A 25674-nucleotide genomic window follows, 5' to 3' on the forward strand; every position below is an offset into this window, starting at 1 on the left:
TTATTTGGAAAAGCCGGGGACCAGCATACAGTTATTTCGTCCTCGGTGAGAATCATCAGCGATGCGCATCTCACGAAAGAGGTCTAGCCAAATGGATTACCGCCATTTTTTTCAGTAGATTACTGCGTCTAATATGTGTGAACGCCTAACAGCCAACTACAAATTTTACAACGAACTTTTTGAAGCTTGTGGAACTTGTTATTCTCTACTTAACTCCATCGCCTTTTCGAGCAGAAGTGTACCAGGGGCTACGGTATTTTTACAATAAGCAAACAGTTATCTGTATTAGGGCTTTACCGCTAACTACCAGCGGCCATCCCAGTTTACCCAAGGTGGATTTTTTTCCGGACTACATGACTGACTAGTGATGTGAACTTGAATTCGATAAACCCCTCAAACACGCACAACAAATCAACAAACAAATTTTCCAGCAGGTTTCACGCGCCCGTGGCGCCAACTGAATGGGAAATCGATCGACAGCCAAGACAGTTAGTGGGTCATCGCCCGAACAGTCGGCAACTCAACCACATAGCTCAAGAGTGAACATCTTCACCCGTTAAGATTTCAAAATTCAGACGCGTTCAGCGTGCGCGGATTAGTGGTGACACACTGGCCTCGAAGGCCAGATGTACGGAGTTCCAACACCGTCACGGACACGAATATGCACTGCTGATAGGGTCTAATAAGAGCGAAACTCGAGTCCAGTACTTATCACGCGAAAAACCAGATGGTACATCAGCTGTCCTAAAAAATTCGTTTACCTATAGCTGAGGTACAGCAGAAGTTGTATAATATGAAGTTTATTCTAAAATGGAGAGACACACTTGAGGTTGAAGGGATGTACCTTTCAATAAAGCGAGACACTGCATTGATGTGTGGTAACAGTGGATTTTGAGTACACTGCTTCGTATGCTTGTATTGAACCTAACTTGACAGTATGAAAATCCCCCTATCGCTTATGTCCACATTGATCTCCATCCGTTTCGCTCCTTCACGGCTTTCATACTCACTATTCACATTGCCATAAGGACCATTCCCTCCAGACTATACTCGTCCTGCCCTGACACTCGCGTGATCGTACCGCCAGTCACTTCAGAACTGACGACCACAACACACACCACCGAGCCAACATCCTGCTCGCCGTGCGGACGTGGACGCTACACACTTGCTGATGCGAGGAACGTCGACAGTTGGGGTTTTTTGTATGCCTTTAATTACTTGTATGTAAACAGTGCCATGGACTTCCGAACTCAGTTCTTACTTCTGATATTCGGGATCGTCAAACTTACGTGTGACTCGAACTTCCGTATCGATTACTCAGCGGCCTGTTTCAAGCACCCTGTATTGACCGCATAACAGAGATTGCAGGGCGGGATACTTGAATTCAAATGAGCTTCTCTTAGTGGTGGCACAAACGTCTAGCCACAATCCACTTGTGTCACACCTAATAAAATCAATGGAATCAGTCAATGGAATCAACTCTAGAACCTTCTTATCAAAAGCCCGCACTTTCACCTACGCACCAGTTCGCGCTATTGCGCGGCTAAGCTTTCACAAGTAAATCTTCTTTAAAGGAGTTTCCTAGAACCTTGCATGCTGTTTTCTGATGCTTTTGAGAAGATGTTTTCTCCTGATTAGAATTACCTTCAAGTCAAACACTTCCAGCACCTCACACATCCTCTTTATTGAATAACTGTATTGTATATGGTGCTGTCACCAGCAACTGGTTAGCCCAGTGTTTGGCCTCTCACTGTCGTTGAAATCCTCAGGGAGAGTTTTACGTACCTCGGTAGTTGTAATAGTTCTGACGGAAATGTATCTGATGAAGTCAGTGCGAGGATCTCAAAGGCTTGAATCACCTTTTCTGACTTGCGTCATTTGTGGCGTCAAAAAGGCACACCACTAGATCTTAGGGGTCGTGTGTACCAGGCTACAGTAAGGGCTGTGTTGTTTTATGGATGCGAGACGTAGCCTCTGCATACAGATGATATGTGTCTTCAGGTATCTGGCCACCGATGCTTCAGAAGCGTGGCTGGTTGTGGATATCATCAGCGTGTTAGTAACGAGGCGATTAGGAAACAGGCATTTAGTTGTGCTGCAGTTACTTCAATCGGGGAAAACATCCAGGATCACGGACTACGATGGTTTAGTCACGCATGCCGAAACACTGTCTACCGAGACTAATGTTATTCTCCACGCCTCCTTCAGAATGGCGTAAAGCGCGAGGTGGACAACACATGACTTGGCGGAAAGGCGTGAAAGAGATCACGAAGATTTTGGGTGTTGTTGGATCCCCGTGACCCCGTCTGTGCTTGGCTGGAGACGTTGCAAGAAGTGGTGGCTAATCGATGTCAGTGGCGTGCGTGCTGTCAGTTTCTTTCCGGCTTGTCTGATTGAGCGCTTGGAGGTGTAGGGACCTCAGAGCGCTTGATATAGGCCAGCACTAGGCCACCTCCTTCTCTCACTCTTTTTCTTTTCTTTTCACCCCAGAGCTTTAAATATAATTAGACAAAAAGTTCAACCGCAAATCGACTGTTTGACAGAACCACAAATACAAACAAAATGGAACCTGATACATTTGTGTCTTGACCATATTTTCAAGGTTCAGAAACGGACCGCCAAGAAACAAAGTGCAAATTTGGGAATGTGAACAGCATGACACCAAAATTTTAGGCCTTGCATTCATCAGGAATGTTGTTAAAGAATTCGGTCAACTGGGTTTCGTCTGCGAAATCCATGTCAAAACTCCAAATCAGGCGGATGCAGACACCAGAAATTCTCGTGGTGGTCTTCGTCGAGGTGCAAATGTCGCTTGTGCAGCCATTGAGCCAAAAGTTTCCATATTGAGTTGTCGTTCACGTCGAGCGGCCGCTACTGAACTGGTTCCTAAACCAGAGCCTGAGTTGTAGCTGTTGATTTGGTCGCACCTGTGCAACACCGAATTATATGTTGCACGTCCTGTGCTGTTCCCAAAAGGTCCTCGGGGTCCGGTTTCCGATCGGCTAATCTGATCGAAAAAGCACTTCTCTCGGACGTAGTATTCACCTCTAAAAAATAATTGAATGGGTGTATCGACTGCTATCGTAGGACCTACAATAATGCGAACCGGGGACGTTCATACGAACTAGATTATGGACAGAAGTTCGAATTTTTCTTTACCATCACAGCTACGTCGCACTAGTTCGTCAGGTCAGATTGGTGCAATATAACACATGCCAAGCAATTCCGAACAAAATTATTCAGTTTGCTATTCCAATAAGGCCTCAGAGCTAAATTCAGATTTTGAAGAATGTTGTGATAATATTTGCTCCCATTGATAAGACCGAATGCGATTACCTTTCAGGCTTGATGTTTCAATGCTGTGGCAATCGAAGCAAGGCTACATCTGTGAACGATCACTGGTTTAAAAAGTGAAGTGAATTAGGGACTGTTGGTCCTTATATTTTGTGCCGGGACTTTTTCAGACTACTGAACAAAAATTTTACGACGTGGTTTTGCCCAATAACCATATCACTTCAGAGCCTGCCTGCCCATCTTTCATTCTGTTTATTTATCTGAGCTCAACTAATCATTTCAATTTAACCTCCTACACGAACCATCCAGCAGACCAATTTCTCTTTAAACATATATAAATGTGTTCAAGCTACTCCCCATCTTTCCTTGGCTGGTATCATACTTGTGCTTAAACTCTCAGTGGCCAGTTCAAGCCGTACATTGTGCTAGAGGGGTATTTGATGGATGCGTTGGTGCATTACGGCTTTCTTCGCCTTAAAAGGAATCGATCTTCGATGCAGTTCTGCAAGAATCAAGCCTCATGTGTACGTGCTCAACTCGCATGACGTAAAGTTCCGGTTCCCATTGCTTCCATCCGTGCGTAGGTGGACCATACTCTTGTCCGAACACGATGCAGCCGTGAGTAGAGAAGACCGGATGTGTGAATCGATTATGGTGGCGTGGGTAGATGGATCATGATGGTTTATCGTCAATTTTCGTGAAATTTCGAGATTGAGAATGCATTGGAATCAGTTGACCACCGGTGGAACAGGGTAGGAACATGGTGAAAAAGTCGGTGAGTTAGGCTGGGGGATTGAGTATTCACACCTGTAGCAAGCCATATTTTACGTTCTCCCACATCCCAGCGCTAAATCCCATTTGGGATATTTCTTTAGGAGAACTCAGCACAGACTCCATTTGAGCACTTCTAACACTGGCTTTTTTCGATTATGGTATTGAGTAAAACCATGTGTCCATGGTGGGCGGGTGCTTATTTGAAAAGGTGTGTGGCCATTGGATCTGCGCTGATGGGCTCTCTACAGGGAAGCGTCATAAATGTGAAAACTTTACCATCTCGAGTGTTATGAAATAGGAACGGACTTGACTAACGGAGGCAAAAAGTACGACAAACCAGTATGGGACAAACTCATAAGAGATGAGCACGGTTTTAGATTACGCAATAACTGTGTTGCTGCAGATCAAACGTACTTTGTATAAGGGGTTAATGGAAGATGGAGGTATGTGCTACAAATAAAATCTATCAACACGAATAGTCAGTAGACTTGATGATGCCTTAATATTGAGCTCACGGGACGTGAGACAACTCTACACTCATACACGGAGCAACTTTCAAGATATACTCTCATATACAGTGCTTGAGCAACCGAAGAACCATGCCTTCGAAACCACTGGAAATTGTAGGTCAACGGTGTTTAAGCAATCATATTGCATACCCTCGAGAGGAAGCACCCTGTTTACCCAGGTGGAAGAAGAGTTGGCTTATAGGTCACCACCACATGAAGGCATTGTGAAGCACAAACTACACAATCCTCATTAGTTAGATAACAAAGGGTTGGCTCGTGCACCCTTGGAATGAAGATCAACTATCCAAGAGGTACAGAGTATGGAAATCTTCTGTCTAGTACGAGTAAGCTTCTCAACTTCGAATGAAAGTTGCTTCATAGACCCATCTGTACCAATGGGCGGGTGACTTAGAATTCTGATTTCATTTTGGTGGAACCATAGTCATACTGAACGGTGATCACATGGACAACATGTCTGTCAACATTTCAAAGGGATGGCATAGTAGTTGGCCAACCCATTATCCAATTCATCCATCCATTTTGATCGGAGTGGGGCATTTGAAGGTTGTCCCGTGAGTTATCGTGTTAAATCTTTGTGTCAGTTACTGTGTTTTTCAAGTGACAGTATCCCAGCTCTCACACAAACAGGATATAAGCCCACGAATAATCTCGTAAATAACTAACGCAGTAGCCAAACAAGTTTAACTTCGCATCTGGTGAAACACAAAATTTACTATGAATTTTTGCATTTCGGCCCACACGATCACTCACTTGGCCAGCAGTCCAGTCCCTTCTGTTGATGTCTGTGCATTGGTGATGCCAGTATCTGTCATAGATGAGGTCACAGCTCCAAGGGATGAATCGCCGGATGCTCCGTTTCCGGCTGCGTTGGGTACAGCTCCTCCAGAGACGGTGGATGACGGAGAACGGATGTCAGCATTCAGTCCATCTCCAGTTGAGGAGGCTGCATTACTGCCAACTTGCGCACCACCGTTTGCTTCCGCCTGCTGTGGCTGCCCACCAATGACCGTAGAAGCCCCGTCAGCGTTTATCGTGATTTTCGCTAGTTCAGCTTCTAGTTCAGCATTGGCAGTTTCAAAATCGTATGGGGTGGTACAGTCTATATCTGAAGGGTGGAAAGTATGAAACTCACAAAAGTAAGCGCTACTTAAGAGGTCCTAGTATCCAATTTTTCAGAACGTCAGGCAGATAGGTTTCTTAGGAAGGTTCGGACAAACACTCTCTGTCCCTCTCTCTCTCTCTCTCTCTCTCTCTATCTATATATATATATATATATATTATATATATACTTCAAGGAGAACAAGGAACGTTTGAATTCCAACGCAGCCTATGAAAAGACCACCTAATGTATGAAGTACTGACCAAATAAGGCACAGTTCACAGGTCGCATCTGAGTTCCGCTCGCTTCAACAATCCTTCTTTCCTGGTGTAACTATTCTGGTGAGTTCACGCCAAACCACTGAACCTGCGTTTAGCTCCCATCAGAGTTCGCCAGCAATTTGCATTCTTCACATTGCCGGGGGTCAAATTCTGAACACCGGAAGTGCGATGCGAGTGCGTTACCTTTACTCTACCAGCGTATCCTGGATGAACCTAGATCATCTCCGCTGAACAGACGAGAGTATTCATGATTTGTTGATGTGGCTGGTTTATCCAACGATTCGAACGACTACTCTGCAACTTTTGTTTGTCGCTTGACCTGGCCGTCAGGACTTTCCGGTCAGATAGCTTCACAGACGCTAGCTGATCAATGGAATTTGCGCAGGACTGACTAGATGCATTCTTCTGTTACTTAACTGACCAAATTTATACAAACATTTAGGATGTGAAACGATAAGGATGAAACAATCAGAAAACATCCTGAGATAACTGTTTCCAGCGGCCACAGGTTCAGTGCTGTTTGTAATGATCCGAACTTCCCCTTGCTCTGGCAAGATATCCGTACGGAAATCCATTTTCATCTGGACTACTGTTTCGTGGCGTCTTCTGAGCTTACGAAACGAACAACTTAGCAGTATCACTAGGTGACTCGCAAATCCAGGTACCATCATCATTGCCGGTAATACCAGTGGATAAACTGTGCTTCACTGCCGTAAAACCATCTCAATCTTTTCTAATGAAACTTTATGATGGAAAGAAGAAAAGGATGGAAGAGAGAGGTGGACCAACGATCATCCTACCACAACCACTCGTGGTACCAACATCAAACAACCTGGGTAGAAAGTGAGGGTGTTTAGGTCAGACATTAGTTGCCCACCATATCTTCTCCTGTCTCCAGCCAAGCACAGGGACGGTCACGTTGGTCATATTCTGGACGGAGGATAGCACCAACAACACCACAGGCACAAAGTTTTGTTACATACTACGAAGTTTTTAGACCTCCAGGCTGACAAAACCTAGATACCATCACTCCTCTGCGACGAATATCTTACAGGAAAGGAGTTTACCATGCAGCTTCACAACACTACAACCACAAATCCTTAGATGGATGACACAAATCCTGGTGGATTACTACTTTTCACAAAGTCCAACGGGTAGTAAACTTTATAAGCATATATACACGGGAATAAGTACGCTTAAACTGCTACATTTAGTTAAGTATCTGATAATCCCTGTCTTAAAGATGACTTCCCGATAAAGTTACAATTAACGAATACAGTTACGAATAGCGTAGACTGTTGAAATGTTTTCGTAATGGCAGACTGGATGGTTAAGTGTACAGTGGAGAGGTAATACTATAGTCACATAACTAGGATTGGAAAGAGGGATCGATCATGTAACGATTATGGGGTCCCAAGATTGATTGGAGTGGTCGATTATTATGGGGTCCAAGATTGATTGGAGTGGTCGATTAGCGTGGCCCTCATGTTGCTGGCACGTTTCGTCTACTAACACTGAAATAACCTGATGCTACTGGACATGTCGAACGGATGTATCCGATGGTAAGCTCTATTGTTTTTCTGGTTCTACCAAGGGACTGTGTGTGGTCAGCAGTTCTTTGAGATAAGTGTTCAATCTTTCTCTTCACTTGTGAACTGTCACCAGAGAGAAGTCGTGTGTCCTTGATGTTGTTGTTTTTTGCTCAGCTGCTGAGTTGAGCGAGAATAAGTATATCTCCGATGGAGGTGATTGGTTTCTATTTGACTATTTCAGAAGCTGTTTTCGTTTCAAAGGGAGTCATGATGTCGGTAGGTGTCTTCGAGGCCGATGCTTTGTCGCCTGTTCTGTCGCCGTGTGTTCATTGGTTTGCGAGTATTCCTGAAGCCACGTTTGGTATCGTCATCCTCATTGATATCAACACCAGCAGACAGCACAGGAGAACACACTATAATGGGTTGGACCTGAATAGATGCATTCATGCAGTTAAACCGGACAAACAACGCAGGTGGTAGGCGCGACTGCAACTCACCTGGCCCGTACAAGTACCCGACCATGCCGGCTTAGCTGCCCAGTTAGCTGTTTCATCAAAGTCATAAAATAAAATGCGTTTGCAGCTGCTGATGTCAACAAACCTTGCGTCGCATGAAGTTACGGACCCTTCTTCGGCTGATCAACCAATGTGTCTAATCCATCCTGATTGAGTAACAAGAATACAGCTTTTTTCCACACCATCAATCACCTAGTTTGTTCCTATTTGATTATTTCATGCGAATATTTGTATGCTTCATTCATAGCCGTACATTCCAGTGGAAACCTTTTCAAAAACAATCGTTCGCACTGCCAGGTGTTCTAAAATGAATACCAGCAGGTGAACATCAAAATCAAACAGGCATCATTTTGACTTCACCAAGTATATACAATGTCACAAAGATATGGGTGCATAAACAGCAACAATGAAGTCTCCAGCTCTCACATTAATTCAGGTATTTGTCTGTGATCGGTCTATGTGCCCCTTCCAAGTGTTTGTCTGTGGGCACTGAGAGGGGTAGTGGTCAGCGGATATTAGTGACGCTGACGTCGATTTCTAACCTGATGTGACTGAAGCGAGTAGGTAATGGTTTGTGGCTTCGGTCAATCGACGACGTTTGTCGAAGTAAGCTTATGTGAATCAGCCTCCCACTCTGAATCAACTGCGGCACTACTCGCCTGATGTGCACTTGGTATTGGACACTGGAATGTAATTAAAACCAGTTGTTCACCTTACCAATGGGCCTTACACAACGTGAGAGTGTAGCATTGTAATGCCTTCCGACTTTGGTTGAGTTCAGACAAATCTGGATGACGAGAATAAACATGGAGAGAATAACGGAATCCGCTAAAATCAAATTTATATCAACGTTACCTGGTTCTATACCCCCTGGGGCCCGTGAAGCAGTTCTGCGTTCGATGAGCCTCCTTCTACCCATCGGAGCTCTTGCTAATACAAGGTTGGTGCCTTGCGATTGGTAGGCAGCGGCCATTTCAGGCGGTAGATATACAAGCATCCCTCCACTGTTATTCAAACCGCGAATAGGGTTATACCGCCGGTCATCTCCATTTGGGACCATTCGACGCATTGGTGGACCGGGTTTTCTTACTGTTATCCTCGGAACACTGGTCCCATTGGAAATAGGCGTTGCTAAGGTCCGGTAGGGTGGCCCACGCATAGTGGTTCTGTATGCTGGTCGATATACACCACCAGGACTTGCCATGACCGGAAAGACTGGGACATAGTTTGGCTGTCTCGGTGGCATGAGTGCAGTTCGGCTTCGACGCGGATATGAAACAAGTCTTCGTGACGGATTAGACATCATCGGCTGAATCGGAGGATTTACGTAACGACCCACTTGCACGGGAATTCCATTCATATTGTCCATGACAACCGAGGGGCTCCCACGCATACCCGGTCGCTGTTGATCACCAGCCGATGGCCACTAAATAGACACAAATGAGTTAGGTATAAGACATGGACTAACAGTTCATCATAATTTGCCAGGTTTAATTAACTGGTTGCAATATAACCATTTACCTCAAGAGAATCAGCTGGCTTAAATCGCTAGACAAAACCAGATAATTCTGTTTTTGTCCAACTATGAAGCATATTGTAGAATTATTTGTGTTCCACAGTCAACAGTTTTGCTGGGCAACTTTAGTATGCTCACAGCTTGTTCCAACTAACCATTGGTTCTTGAAGATAATACGGTATCTTCAAAGCGGTAATTTTCGGGCTTCACCATAGCTTACGTGAGAGGGATCTGGCTGATCCCGTATGCTAAGTTGACGGGCCACAGAAAAATATTTGATCAAAGAAGAGAATAGAACCACTTTATGCTTCCGGGTCTTTCGGTAACCGTTTTAAGACAATGCTAATATCAAACCAGTTACCATACGTGTGAGCAGTTTACTATCTAAATGAGTATACGTGAGGAGCATATGGTACTAGGAGACCATTGACACGGTCTTGTAACTAACAGTAGCACCAAAAGCGTGAATCATACAAGTTTTCATGTTTGCATTGCGGTTGTGAGAGGAATGATCGTCTGAACGACAACCGAACAGTATGGTAAAACAATTTCGAGTCAGTCGAAATAACGTCACGAATCATGTAATTCCCTGTGCATACAGCGGGTACGAATATCGTTTGAACTCATGTGTGGTTTATGCACTGAAAGCTCGACAGTTCGTTATCGAACCAGAAAAGGATACAAACAGAAAGTACGCCAAGGCCTTGAGATGTAGAGGCAACTGTTGAATTTTTTGTTACCAGGTCCATAAGCTATCATAAATCTTGTATTGGTAGCTGACTGTGCCGGGAAAATCAGCCAATACTAAGCATGTGCCTATTTGAGAGTACCAATACAAACGGATGGAGGTGAGATCAACCAAAGTTTTAAATCACAGTTGGGACAACTAGAACGTGGAATTCAATGAGATATATTTTCAACACACAGGAGGGAGAGTGAAAGAGATCTGGACACACGAAGTGCGTGAATTACCTATGGGTACCCAAGAGTTGCACATTCTTCTCTCTCTTACTCTAGGACTGCCTGCGACACATGTGTTGCAGGATTATGGGCTTCATTCCAACTCAACGCTGGCAGAGAATTCCTCCGAGGGCAGCAGTCCTATGGCTGTGGATTGTTGTCAACTCGAATACTGAGTGTAAATCGCTTGATCCACATAAGAGTTATCGACTGGACGTTCCTACGTAACAAATGAAATGCCCTGGCGACACTGGTATTCAAAAGCACGGGAGTTTCCTTGTTTGGGGTATGAGAGTATGGGGGTGCAATACAACACCGTAAATTCCACGCTTGATTGACAAGTTATGTCACCTGAGAGCCATGGTTTTCATACGTCAGCAAGAACTCGAGAGGTAGACTAGAAGTATTCCATCCTGAATTCTTCCTCTCATCGTCCCACAGTGAACCAATCAGGCCGACTAGTGCAGTGTCAAAAATTATCTAGCATTGTCGGGGATAGATTTTCATGACCGGGCGTTTTAGTGCGCGCTGAATGTTATCTGCATTTGGAGAGATGATCTCCACCCCCCAATTCTGTACCTTAAATTGATCCCGTAGAGTCTTCCAGGTGTGACTGACAGATTGTTCCTCAGAATGTCCGGAAGAAGTCTGAGGTTTACAAGATTATATGGTCAAGGGCCAGTAAGACCACAGGGCCAATAAGAATACACAAGTACTATTAATGACAGTACTACTGTGTTCTTATTGATGGTTGCAAAGTCGTTTGTGGCCTCGGCACCTGCCTCTTAAATCCATACGGTCTTGTCACTGGTGATTTTCTGTGAACTATAAGCAATGTTATCCTCATTCATGTGGTCGTTACTGGCACTCTGATGGTTGGTTTGTGGTAGTTTTCGGGCTCCAGTGCTGCTGACCTACAGTTGTTCACTGAGGTAATAGACTGGGCCACCATTCGTCGCCCTAAAGAGTCCTTGAGGAAACATGTACCAACTATGCCGCTTACGGCGACGAAGTCTTTGCAAAGTAAGACAGACGGGACAGAATAGGTCCTTGGATAGGTCCTAACCATTTTCTGGTTCCATTGAATTTGTGATCTGTTACCCATAGAAACTTTTAGGCACGTCAATCGCTAAGAAAAAGCCAAAGCTCATGTAACCTAAGGGCTTTTGCTTCATTTTATTTAAATTAGTTTAATTACACCCTAATATTAAGACTCACCAGCGTGCTGCTCATAGAAATCATGACTTATTGATGAGCGATGATAATGAACATTCTGTCTTCTGCCTGTAAATCATTAGAAGCCAAAGGAAGGAACAAACTAACTCGGAGCCACAGAACCCAAAGAAACTAACAGAGGATATTATGTCCATTTTGCTTAACTTGTTGATCCGCCTATCCATCACATTTGTATCACGGCTCCACCTCGATTCAGACCATCTGAGATGCATGAAACTGGATCCCCGATAAAGAATTTTCAGGGGATGTATTCCAACTTCATATTGCTTCTTATGAAAAATGTACATCTTATGGGTAAAGGATTTTGTCCCTTTTATATAGTCATTCACTTGTGTTTAAGGTGATCAAGCTGTTCGAACTGGTTTGCACCTTCCTTACTCCTATTCAGAACATCTGTTGAAAAAAAAACAGGAACAGCAAGTTACCGGAATTTCTTGTAGTTGTGGTTGATTAGAAAAAGTTGACTGTAATGCAATAACGGGACAGGATATCACGAGTCGGTTGAATAGTCGCAGGTTGTCTACAGTCGTCAGTGAAACATAGATTCATTCCTTTATCAGCAGTTGTCAAGTCAGTTAGGTTAAGGAACACCACAACCAATTGCTGGCAGAATACGCCAGCATTTTCCAAAACGGCTTTTTCAATCACTGAAGAGGCTAATTTCTAGTTTCACTTGACTCTACCTATTTGACAGTGGTCGTTTGACCACAGAAAACCAAGAATTCATTACCATTTTCACGTTCCCTATACTCCAAGTTTTGCTAAAGTATGAGTGCTGTCAACATCCGTAGTGATCAACATGGAATTGCATCAGTCTTTCCATTTCCGTCAGGAATTTGTACAAACGTGACATCCATATGTAAGCCTATCTTACCGAATTATACCCTGATGCTTATGTGAAATATCTATCATTCAATCAAGGTTCACCTCATACGTGCATTTTTCCTCCTTTCAGAAGAAATACCTTCATAACTAATGCGAACCTTGCGTTTTCCTACTGTACAGCTTGTACTTGCTGTAAGAGTACGTTGCTACCCAGTCACTTTATACAGTCCGTTGATATTTCCAAAAAGCACCTGTTTTCCAACAGCGGTCAGTATGACATCACTGGGTATCTCAGGTGCACTAGACAAAGGGTTCAAAGTAGTGAATAAAACTTAGTTATGTCACATTAAGTGTAAGAATAGCTGAATAGAAAGTCGTCAAGTTTCCGATCCAAGGTTGGTAAAAAAACTGCGTACAAAAACCTGCTTAGCCTTTTTTTGAGAGCAGTAATACTAAACCGCTTTTTGAAACGCACGCCGGAAGGTAAGCCACTGTCCGAGATTTGGACTATTAATAAACAACTTGTTCAGCTGGACTACAGCAAATAAGGTGAACAAATTTTAGGAGATTATTCGATCGTTTCGTGAAGGATGCATTGGAAAAAACAATCCGATCATAGAAGCAAACTTCCAGTTGGACAGAACTGGATGAAAACCGAAGCTCAATCAAGAAGTAAGCAATAAAAATGCATTCATAACTAAGATATAATGTCAGACTTGAAGTATTGTCATAAAACTTCAAATTCTGACTTTCGATATTGAATTATGGTTTACAGATCCGTATAAAAATCAACTAGTTCATTATCTCTTTTCAATTTCACGTATAATCGTTCTTTTATGTAACGTTCAATGCAATGCTTAAGGATGCGAATTTAATTCTAATAAAGAACTTACGAACATAATGTTAGTACAGCTGATTTCGTTACCGGTGTTATCTTAAAGGATGGCATCAGCCGTCCCAGTTAAATCACCATTAGTACCAGGTGAAAAACCTCAATTATAAAATGTCCAGTTCAGTTCAGTTTTTTAGCTCACAAACTGTGAACCGAAGTGCAGTGGTTCCAAATGTTACAGATTCATTTAAAGAAAAGTAGTACCAATAAACCGTGTATACATTGAAAAGCCTTTGATGGAAGTCCTTCACGAAACAAAGTGCTCAAAGTTTAGATGTTCAGGAGAGTGAAAACATTTCCTAGGCTGTTTGCTTCCGTTTGGGTATCTCTCAAAGACAAAGGAAGACAAACATTATTTCCTGACAGCTTTTTTGGGAAAGTCCGACAAAAGTGGCCCTGAATTGTTTAGTCAGTGAGGGATCTGCTAACGTTGTAGAAATGCAGTTTGGAGAAGGCCAGGTTTCTGAAGTACTACCTAATTAACTAATCTTACTGACGGATATCCTAGACGTCTGTTTCACTCTCCCAGCTGTTACCAACATGTAAAGCAGCAAACACGGATTTTCCGAGAGATGACCCACTTCTTGTTTGGTGAATGAGGAATCAGTTACTAGAACAGCCCGTGGAGAGGGTATCATTATCCCTTTCCTATGACAACGTTTCTGTTAAGTGCCCTCTTGCCGTTAGGCACTGTCATCTTTGAGAAGGAATGAAGATGCACTATGAAGCATCTAAAACATCCCACGGATACACAATATTTACAATATTGTCGTCATTCCGGTGATCCTCTGAAACACGGATACAAGAACTACACTGCTCCAGGTCATCTGTCACTAATCTCCGATGGATGCCAAGTCTAACTTGATTGTCTTCAAAACAAACAACTGCTCCGATTAGTGATTAAATTGGTCTTCCAGTCCTTGCTACAATTGAATCTCCTTTGTCAATCTCCGCGGTAGGCAACACGATTAAGGAATTTCGTATAGGGTCGGGTAATAAGTGCCATTTGGGTAGTTTAGAGATAGTTATTACTACATTGGCCAGATTGCAAACACACGGGCTGTTCACAGAAACATTTACAACTGTCACTATAGCGAAGCGCATCAGACTGAAAAAAATAGGGAAACCGATACCAAATCTTTCGGCTTTACTGCGCGTTCGCCTAAATCCGTGAACAGTTGAACGAAAACAGAATTTTTTGCATACTCCGAATTGTGTGTATTCCATACACTGTCCTTACTGTTTGGTAAACGTACGTTCCAGATTGTACTAGTCCGTGAAGAACGCGTTACAGTAACATGTCCTTATCCGGTATCCCTTAGTGGCTTTACTGTTCGACAGAAAACTATAGATGAACACCTGAATAACCCACAGGAAGTGTCGGATAAGTTAGCGAAAATTTGGCAGCGTTCTGAAACTGTAAAAAGTGGTCCATTATCTTCATCAACGTCATCATCGCCAACAAAAGGACATCAGTGTTCACTGATGACGAATTGCCGCCGTACGACCATAATTTACTTTAGAGACTTATTGTGAAGTAATGAAGAAAAGTGCTAGCCTACCAAACGAATTTCAAGGCGCCCACAGCTCCAGGCTCTCACTTAGACAATCTGGCTAGAAACTGACAACAAGTGCACAATTGACATCAATCACAGCCATAACTTCCGGGCCACCAACCATGCACAAGGGGGACCACGCAGACCCCATCCCGGATAACTAGCCACTTCGATAGTACCAAGACCTTTCGTAATCACCTTTATACTCTTCAGCCGGGTCAAGGATTGACCACCACTCTAATCGCGCTAATCCGAACTCGTTTCGACAAACAATGATTCGATATGCACAATACATGACCGAACCACCGCAGATTTTGGTGTTGAAGACATTCTTCGACTGGGGTCCCTGTTGCAAAACCGAACGCTCGTTTTCTAATTGTCTCATTGCCGATTCGCCAGCACTATCTTACACGAGCTATGGTCCTGGGACAACGGTTATTAAAAACCTGGAGACGTCTTATTTCGACTACTCCACACAGACCACATCTCACAGCCATACAGCAAAACAGCACGTACTGTAGCCCGATACACGCCTCTCTTGAGACATGCCGCGGATACACCGGCTTGTCGTTATAAGTGATTCAAACTAATTGTATTTTACGTGGCGTATTGGGTAATTACACGCCCATGAGTACTACGTTGTGGGTGCGAAACGTATGTTAAAGGGGGTGATGATTTCGATCAGCTCATCCAAAAACATCTGCCTTTTTTTCTCCTGGAGCCAAACTTTACGAACACTGCTTTCATGATATCCTGATTTTTACCACTAGAGAACATTTTATTATATTTCTTCGTAATAAGACTCAACCCAGTATGTCTTACGACAGACAGTCAAATGAAATCTTAGCTTTCCTAGATATTCTGCCCAGAAGACGTTCTGATAACACGCTAACCCCCGCTATTCACCGTAAAACAGCATGGATTGATCACTACATCTAATTTTCAGGTTCTGCATAATGGCTTACAAACGCGCCTAGTCAAAATTCTATAGGGCACAGATGAACTGCTCAACGAACAGCTCCTGAAACGGAATATCATAAGGAATGGTTATCCAGAGAGCTTTATCCGAACAAACAACCTGTACAAAACTACAGCCGACTTGAGACTACCATTTAAGGGGCATCGCATATTCGCAAGCAGTATAAAAACGCCAACAGCCGTAAATGATTGAACTTTCTCGATGGTTCAACAATCCACCTTGACTCTGCAACTCCAAACTAACCAACATCGAGAGGACGGTCTTTTTTATCCCTGTGTTATCTATCAGGTCATCTACAGTTGCCATGACACATTAGTAGAACAGACGGCTGTCTCTCAAAGAATCACAGGACACATTCTAAGTATCTGGTGCACTCCAGGAGACAACGGATAACTAGTGATTCGTCTACAACCGTCTACAACAACAGCGAATATATCATCGAGCCACGAAGCTGGTATTTGGATTGCAAAATAAACCATACGAAGACAGGATTGCCAGTCTCAACCTACTTGACTTCTACTATCGGCGCATCAGGGGAGACCTAATTCTAACATATAATATACTGAAGACACCTAATCATCCGCTGGAAGACCTTTTTGTCCGACATCGAACACGAACGGGCAGGAGGCATGACTTTTCGCTCGCGGTACCTCACTCGAGGGTGAACTGTCGACGGAACTTTTTTGCGGTCCGCGTATGTTTCATTTGGAACTCCCTACCTCCCAATGTTGTACATTTGCCGAGTTTAACCATTTTCAAGAACAATTTAGATGCACATCTTGTGTCCAAACCGAATCTGGAACTATTTAACTCTATGTGATACTCAGTAAACATTACGCATATTTTTGCGTCCCTTTGTGTATATACGTTCACCCTATGGTCCTTGTAAAGTTAATTGCTTTTTAGACCATTAAACCTTGAATTAACCTTGAATTAACCTTGAATAATCGACTAAGGACATCAGCTGATCACGGGTTTTTTCGTCGACCCCAGTCAATCATTCACTCTTCTGATGCACAAACACCTCGGATGTTAGTTACTTACATCTCACGGAAAAGTGGATCAAATGTTTCAGTCGACGAAACGATGTCATCAGCATGATCTACTTCCATTAATCTCTCTCGAGACGTGGTTTTCATACCCAGATTCATTTTGTTTATTATTATTGCTTTGCCATCGACAAATGGTCAAAGTTTACACAATGTTACCCTCGAAGCCACCCATAGTCATTGAAATTTGCACCATTCTAAAGAGGGTCCACTCTTTAGGGAGACTACAATAATACAAACTATTGGCTCTGGTGTATTAGCTGATTGTAGATTAGGTGTTGCTTATCCGTTAATCGAGCTTGGTATTTTTCCTGCCGACTTCCGTCACCAAGCCTGGCAAAGAGGTTAACAGCCACCTGATCTACAAACCGGTAAAATGAGCCGTTTAAAGTGACGGTCCTTATTTTGGGTGGTGGTGGGATGGTTAATAAGTTTTGTGCAGCTACTGGAAACCGAACTGGTAAGTACCTGTCTCTTGTTTCGAGTGCTCAGTTTTGTGGATAGCTTCGCAACCAAATCGAGTTCGTTACATCGGCACACGCAGTTCCCGGTGTTTTTAAAAACAGAGGGCGGCAATAAAATAAGGAATGACGTCTCCGTACAATCGTAATACGGTTCATAGAGAAATGCAAATGGGTGTACCAATGCCACGGAACAAAGGACTTACCCAGTGCCTAGGGCGTCTGGTTCTATTTCTACTCGTATCCACAGCTAATCCCGCCTTTACCACCGCTTTATCACCCAAGTTGTTACGGTCCATTTTATTTTCCTCCACTGACCACATTTGCACAATACTGGACATCCAGAACGTAATGGAATCAAAAGTTGAGCCGACTGGGGGTGGCTTATTGTCTCCATGTTGAGTGGTAGTCTGGCTTCCAGCTATGCGATTCTCGGTTCCCCAAAATCGTGCATCATTTAATGTCAAGGTTCCTTCGACTGAATTGATTTCAGCCACCACGCCTTCATAACGATACTGTGCAACCGTAATTAACGAAACTTTGGTGCCCAGTGAAAAACGACTGGGTTGGATTTCTGCTCCTGACATGAGAGGTGTTCACAGCGGCCGTTGCGGAACAAGGTCACGTCAAGGTCACCAGAACCTCACGCGTGCTGTCTTTTAAAAAAATTCTTATGAACTTTGTTCAGTTGGTCCGCGCTCTGCACAGCAATGGTCTTGGTTGAGCGGAAAGGCCGACAGACGCGTCAGTTTGAATGAAAGAAAATCAATAAATTCTGGTGCAAGTCAATCCAGCCGGTCGATTTGGCTCGATATTGCAACTGTGAGTCCGTATACCGCGATTAGCAGACTACAACGATCATATGGGAGGAACAAGTGCATATTCACGTGGGACAATCATTAAACTTCACCGCAGTTTTTCACCCATAAGTAACTTGTGATGTGTGTTTGTATCAGCCCTGATCGGTTTCCTGACCACTTGTTTTATTTCAGATTCACATTAAAATGGAATAAGCTTCGTCTCTTTTACAACTCTTCTACAACTCTACTAGAAGTTTCGCTCTTCCCCCATTGAGTGCAAAACCACTGACTATGAAATAACTTGGCATTCCGGTGAGAAGTTAAGTTGTCAGTTCTACCGCTGATATTTCCATACTGAACGTAGCGAAAGTCTGGACCCATACTAACTAAGTGCGACCTGCAAGTCATTGTAACTTAAACTGAAATCCCGAAAAGCAGTTTCAAGTTACTCTTTCTTAATGGCTCTTACCAGTCCTTAAGCGAAGTTTAAGGCAACATCTGCCACCGGATTTCGCTGTACACTGAATTTGTTCGCTTAACAGACTACTTGTGACTGGTAGGCGAATTCATATTACCTCAATCGTAAATTTTTGACTATGGGCCAAGAAGTTGGTTTGAGCGTTTTTGGTGGAATTAGGACCACTTTCAGACCATGTACGATGCCTCTAGCCATTGATGTGGCCCGTCTCGGGGTCCCCATCCAGGAAGACGGCAGTGACCAGCGCAGCTGAATTTGCTGGTAATGGCTCTCATACTCCGCTGCCAAGTCATTGTTTGACCGCCTCTAGCTCTCTTCCACCCTTCACGTGGTTGTGCGAAAAGAGCCCTTCGACGAATTCGGTCGACTGGCATACGCAACACGTGGCCAAGCCAGCGCAACCTGTGAAGTGTGATCAGTTCATCTATCGAGGGTGAGTTATTTCTCCCGAATACCATTCGACGTACTTCAGAATTGCTGATCCGGTGTTCCCACCAGATTCGGGCATTGCTCCGAAGACGTCGATGGTCAAACACTGAAAGTCTTTTGACGTCCTCGGCGCGCAGCGGCCAGGTTTCTGATCCGTATGGTAATATGGAGCGCACCGCAGCATTGTAAACTCGACCCTTGACAGAGAAGCTAAGGTCATGCCTACGCCACAGGTGACGTAGGTTCGCAAAAGCTGCTCTGGCCTTCCCAATCCGGATAGCCCACCGGACCACCGGGAATGATACAGCTGCCCAGGTAAACTAATTTGTCTACTACCTCAATCGGTTCATCCGCAAGCATGAGGCTAGGGTTCGAGCCCACCCAGTCTTGCGGTAGCATTTTGCAGGTGTGAAGCGCATGCCGAACTGCGAGGCAGAATTATTTAGATTATTTAATATTGTTTGCATTACCACGGGATCAAATACCAGAAGAGCTAAGTCGTCTGCGTACTCGATATCTGTGAGCGGAGGCCCAGGGAGCACTTCGACCCCACAGGCATTAGAGGCTGATAGTGAGTCTTCCATGATCGTATCAGTCACAAAGTTGAAGAGGAAAGGTGAAAGAGGACAACCCTGTTGGACACCACTGGATGTGGTGAACTCAGGAGATCGCTTCCCGTAGACCTTTACACGGTCGCGGGAGTTGGCGTACAGCGCCTTAATGAGGGTCACCTTTGCTCCACAGACAATGCCATAGTGCTTGGCGGTCCACAGAGTCAAAGGCAGCTTTCAGATCAAGAAAAATAACCATTGTTGGTTGCTGGAAGCAGTGTCGCTGTTCCAGAATCTGTCGGAGGGTGAAGATATGGTCGATGCAACCTCTTGCAGGACGGAACCCAGCTTGGTTTTCACGGATCTGCCTCTCCCTGTGTTCAGTCAACCTTCGAAGGATAAGACCAGAGAGCACCTTCGATGCCACAGCAAACAGGCTGATGCCACGCAACCACAAGCTCAGAGGCAACTGAACAAGAATCTTTGTAGCAATCTTTGTAAAACTGCTTTTTCGTGTTAAGGTCAAATAACTTATCCACCATCTTCAGGTGAGAACGTCCTAAATGAAAACCCATATGACAACCTGTCGAAGTCCCAAGATGAAGTGAATGAGTTGTCTCATTCACTGTAGCATAAACTCATATGCCTGCCACGAAAATATTAAGGGATCAAGCAAAACTTCCAAATCTTTCTGCTTATTTGGGGTGGTGGATGTGAGCCACTGACCACTTGGTTGAGTGCTTAAGCCCCGTCACGAAGAGACTAGACCTTACCGTGGTGTGACGGTTTGCGCACCTCATCGACCCAGTGAGCTGTCGATGTTGATGATGATGATGATGATGATGATGATGATGATGATGATGATGATGATAATGATAATGATTAAACCCCAGTTCACTTGAAAGGTGATAGGTTCAGAAGAAGAAGAAGCATAAAAAACCTACGAAGTGTTATTACTAATTAAAGCTGTTTGCATAAACACTGTTTGAGAGGTGCAAGTCTAGAAGAAGCCGGCAATACTACAAAACAGAAAAACAGGACGGGATACAGCATATTCCATGGTCTTCCTACCGACCATACGAAACGAACCGAGATGCATGAAATCTGTGGCTTGTTCCGGTGCTAGACTGAATCTTTTGGGCGTGAAGTGATCCCACTCGGTCACACAAAGCAGTTAACTGCATCGAAATGCTGCTGAGGTATTCAGGCCAGTGAATTAACCGTTCATTTGTGTCAGGAATGATCACTCGAAAAGATATGTGTTATTAGCCCACGGGAACCAGAAAAATCAATCAGCGGAATTTCTGTAAGTTTGAACCTATCATGGTAGACAGCGGTTTGATGGACCATCAGGTTTCAGCCACCCGGGATCTGAATGCATAAGATTAACGATAGCATTCTGTATGCCGCAGACGAAATGGAAATCTAGTATCACTGAGTGCCAATGTGTGAGAAACGAATGAATCCACAGCAGAAAATATTAAGTTGTAAGTTTGGCCGCTGGGTACGCAGGTTCGAGTAAACTAGAGATCGTGGATGACCAAGGTGACAGATATATGTTTAGAGCACTCGCTTCCCGTCGACAAGGTTCCTAACCGTCAAATCACACTGCATATTGTTGTTCATGGGCTTTCGGGACGAAGCTATTACGCTGTCTGTATTCTGTTTTACACCGCATCAGTTTGATGCACTGCTACTGTGTGATTTCAAATGAGAAACTACAGTCCGAAATTGCGACGAGAAGGGACCTATCATCGTATCTTGTGGCGGTAGACTGAGATATAAGCTGAGCTTGCTTGCGTATGCACTAGAGGGTAGGATTAAAAAGTGGCCTAGTTTTATGTGACAAGATAGCAGCTGATTTTTCGCTGAAAACGTACCGCCATGCATGCACCATCACCTCCATCGACAGCATAATATCAGTGTTCAACACTCACTCTTCGCTTCTGTACAACCCATACTTATTTGAAAGCCTTATTTTGAAGAAAAGAATAACAGTAGGCGGGCAGGGGACCTAATGCTAGCTTACTACAATCATTCCGTGGTGTCTACACCTCCAAGCATTCATTCAGGCAATCCGGCTAGAAACTGACAAAAAGAACACCACCGATATCGGTTGGCAGCCATATCTTGCAGCGCTTCTAACCAGGCGCAGTGGGGATCACGCGGTTTCACGTGGAAGAGGAGTGGCACCGACAGCATATAGATTTTTCGTAATCTTTTTCATGCCCCTCTGTCAGGTCAAAGGTTGAAAATTGAAAAACAGCACTCAATTCACCGAACGATGGCTCGACATGTGCAATACATGGTCTAACAGAAGCAGCTTCTGGCGCTGGACACATTCTTTGAATGGAAGTCCCCACTGCTTACTGACTGCCTAGTCACCGATTCTTCGACACCAACCTACATGAGCCACTATTCTAAGATAACGGTTTTTGAAGACCTGAAGACGCTGGACACTTCTTTGAATGGAAGTCCCCACTGCTTACTGACTGCCTAGTCACCGATTCTTCGACACCAACCTACATGAGCCACTATTCTAAGATAACGGTTTTTGAAGACCTGAAGACCTCCCAGTTTCCCTGCTCGAACTGGCCGTCAGAACGTCACGTCAGAGAGGCCAGGCAATGACTGACTTTTCCAAACACAGCGTGTACACCACGTTCACCTAAACCTAACAAATTCCGCATGGAGAATTTTGTGCGTGATAATGTGGTGGAAATGAAGATAGTATTGGTAGATCAGGATGTAGTAATGGCTTTTGGTTTGTTCGGGGAGCTGGACAATTTAGTTACAAAGGTTTCATCACGGTTGAGGTGACATCATCAGTGTGCTGTGAGGGAACCGAATTGCCCAGCTTATTCTAATGTCATATTGGACTGTTTGATTAACCAATGTGCTGTTGGATCCCCAGCCTATCGGCTACCAGAGACAGTAGAGCAAGGCCGACCAGGACGGAAGGTGACTGTGTGAACAAGTGGCGAAAGCTGGGATGATTTGCATCACGTGAGCAAAGCAACGTGACAAGGTCACCTGTTAACGGTCTGGCGCGGACAGCTGGAAAATGTTAACAACGCTCGTTCACGAACTTTTTACTCGAGAAATGCGTTTAGTCAACTATTTAATCTCTGGCGGCGGGAAAATGCTACCGAATACCCCTAATCAGAATCCAATCGACTACAAATTTTGTGGAACATATGGTAACTATGACTTCAGAACATAGCATAGTGGGATAAGATGCTATAACCGGACGTCTAGGGTATCTGTGTGGTCAAAGATACTTCAAGTCGGGTGGAAAAAATCCAGGCTAATAGGTAAGACCGATGTGGTAGAGAACCATGAGGTGTTTCAGAGCCACACGTGCTTTTCGAGTGGATAGCGGTAGGTGGGGTAGCAGGTCTTAATGGTTTTCATTTATGGTTCGGATTGTTAGTCGGGCAACCAACGGATGTCCAGTTAGGTGGTCACGTGTCTCTGAACTTATCAGGCAAACCAATATAGGGGCCTGATCACCTGTCTGCGGCGATGACAAAAACTTGAGCGTGTGTGCCATGTACATGAAGAATTTACGCCATATGTGTGAGATTCCGAAATTGATGGATAATAAATGAGGGTTATTCATTATGAGAACAATGATGGTAGGATCGTTTTGGTCAGCGAAATAAACGTTAACTTGTTTGCTACCGAACTGAGGGTAGGTGACTGAGAGGCACCTGGGCGCATGCCGTTATCACCATCAGTGGAAGAAGGTACTTGTACGTTACTAGTTAAGTGTTACCTACCGGTTTTATCAGTTCTACCGCCAGAGAAATTAGCGCTGGAACTGCTGTCCGAGTGGCGCTCGCGCGGTGTAAAAAGGTTGATCGTCGCTTGCCATAGTCTTCCGAACCACCCGCGCCTGGAGAACGGGTGGAATTTAGATCTGCGATCATGGTGCGTCCGGCTATCTGGCTGGAATTCATCGCATGCCACAGCGGATATTGAGGCAGGATGCTAAACCAAGATCTTGGTCACAACACGCGTATGACGTCAGTCAACATAAATAGAGGTTGAGCCACCAAGTTCCGGTCAGAGCACACAAACACGCACAATGCTACGCATATTCAGGGTCAATATACACACGCACGGACACATTGATCAGACTTAACTGATCTTGATTGGATCTCAAGACTCGCCAGTCAGAATCAATGGTGGCGGACCCACAAAGCGCTTGCTGGGTTTGACCCGTATTTAGCTGACTGTGGCAATCCTTGCAGAATGGTGCCCACGACTTCCGAAACGTCATATCATATCACCTCACACAACTATGCTGCCTTCTGACATTAAACATTCCGTATCACAAACCACATGTTTATTAAGATCTGAGACGACTTATGCTGGAAATTCCTCAGCCACGGCAGAATGCCGTTGGCATTGACAATAGGACAATTGCGAGGGAGTGCAGCCATTCGATGGTACGATGTCGCAACAAACTTCCAGTTAGATGAAACTCGGTCCACATGTGGCAACTCTGCTCCAATTCACGACTTATGTTCAGAAAATCTTCATTGACTGTGCAAAGCCATGTGTACTATATTTCGACCGAGACTCAAAGAAGGAAGTGATACTGCGTTTGCTACGGAGAACAATTCTGGAAGAACTAGCTGATTGGGAAAAATAAACAGAACAAGATACATCCCTCGCTACCTGACAGAAGTCATCAACCGCTGCTCAGAACAGGGGGTTTGGCAGTGAGTGTTATAGGACATGATTTCATTTCATGAAGTTTCCTGAAACTCGCAAGCATTTAGTAGCTGATCAGAGATGAGCGGTTTGCCGAAATCTACATCAGGAATCTTTTGAGTCAGGGAGAAGTTGCGTTCACATTATATCGGCATCGCTTGTTGGAAAGTCAGCCATCATATACCCATCAAAATAGATTTGTAGTCAAACGGAGAGTGCAATTGCATTCTGCGACAGCTATGATGGTTAAAAGACAAATCTAATCGAGGCGTTGGGCAAGCTAATCACATTGCTCAAGCGTAAACACGTTTGCCTGCCATGACGCGGAAATTCAAATGTGTCCCGGGTGTACTGTTGGAGTGGTGGTAGCACGCTTGACTTGCATGTTAGATGTGCGGAGTTCAAACTACGACGCTACATAGGACACGCACTGCAACTCAGCCCTAATGAGAGAGGAAATGGGTCCATTGCTTTCCCTTTGGTGTGGTCCCACCAGAGTAAATAAGCCAGGACAGAAGGACGATTTTCCAAACGAGGGTGACGTGAACATGAATTCTACACATTTTGCAGCGGCCAACAAAAACCCATGTCACCTGTTCAAAGCCTCAGCTCCGGGGACAGGGTTGTAGCACTTATGAACTGCTCTTTTTCATGTCCAGTATCATCTAGATTTACTTGATTTTTCTCCTTGTAACTTTGTATCTGGCTTACATTAGTAATTTACTCAGTTCACTAGAGACTTCATAGGGCTGGTAACCCCTACCTAATTGGTGAGCCCGAACATTTTGCTGTTTTCTATTTTTCTTGCTATCTCAGAACTCCCATATCTCTCACACATACGCTTAGTCCAGTAATTTTTTTCAGCCATGTCTAACGAAGACGGACTCAATACTGAGTTGGTTGAAAACGCCGTTCACGTAAAACTACAAGCTTTTGGAGTCAGTAACCCTAGAGTATGGTTTATTCAACTGGAATGTTACTTCCATTTCCACCGAATTACCTCATAGCACACCATGTTTTCTTACGTGGTTTCTCAACTCCCGACCGAGGTTGCCGCGGAGGTTATTGACCTGATTGATCCTATGCCGGCATCAAATCCCTACACCACACTGAAAGCAGCAATTATTAAACGGACAGCCACCTCGGACGAAGCGAATCTGCAAAAATTGCTTGCAGCGGTCGAACTGGGCGATCG

At 44.2% G+C, this 25674-nt stretch overlaps 1 protein-coding gene across 1 annotated transcript; it reads right to left on the reverse strand.

Moving 5' to 3' along the window:
- Window positions 1-2520: 2520 nt before the first annotated feature.
- On the reverse strand, window positions 2521-23689 carry T265_02245 (hypothetical protein; the record flags this gene model as incomplete). Its single annotated transcript, XM_009166433.1, has 7 exons — window positions 2521-3047; window positions 5349-5703; window positions 8881-9451; window positions 17706-18060; window positions 19245-19312; window positions 19677-19922; window positions 23540-23689. 7 exons carry the CDS (start codon window positions 23687-23689, stop codon window positions 2753-2755), a joined length of 2040 nt encoding a protein of 679 aa, XP_009164697.1.
- Between the last annotated feature and the right edge of the window lie 1985 nt (window positions 23690-25674).

The sequence above is a fragment of the Opisthorchis viverrini genome, assembly GCF_000715545.1.
Source record: "Opisthorchis viverrini unplaced genomic scaffold opera_v5_27, whole genome shotgun sequence".
Lineage (NCBI taxonomy): Eukaryota > Metazoa > Platyhelminthes > Trematoda > Opisthorchiida > Opisthorchiidae > Opisthorchis > Opisthorchis viverrini.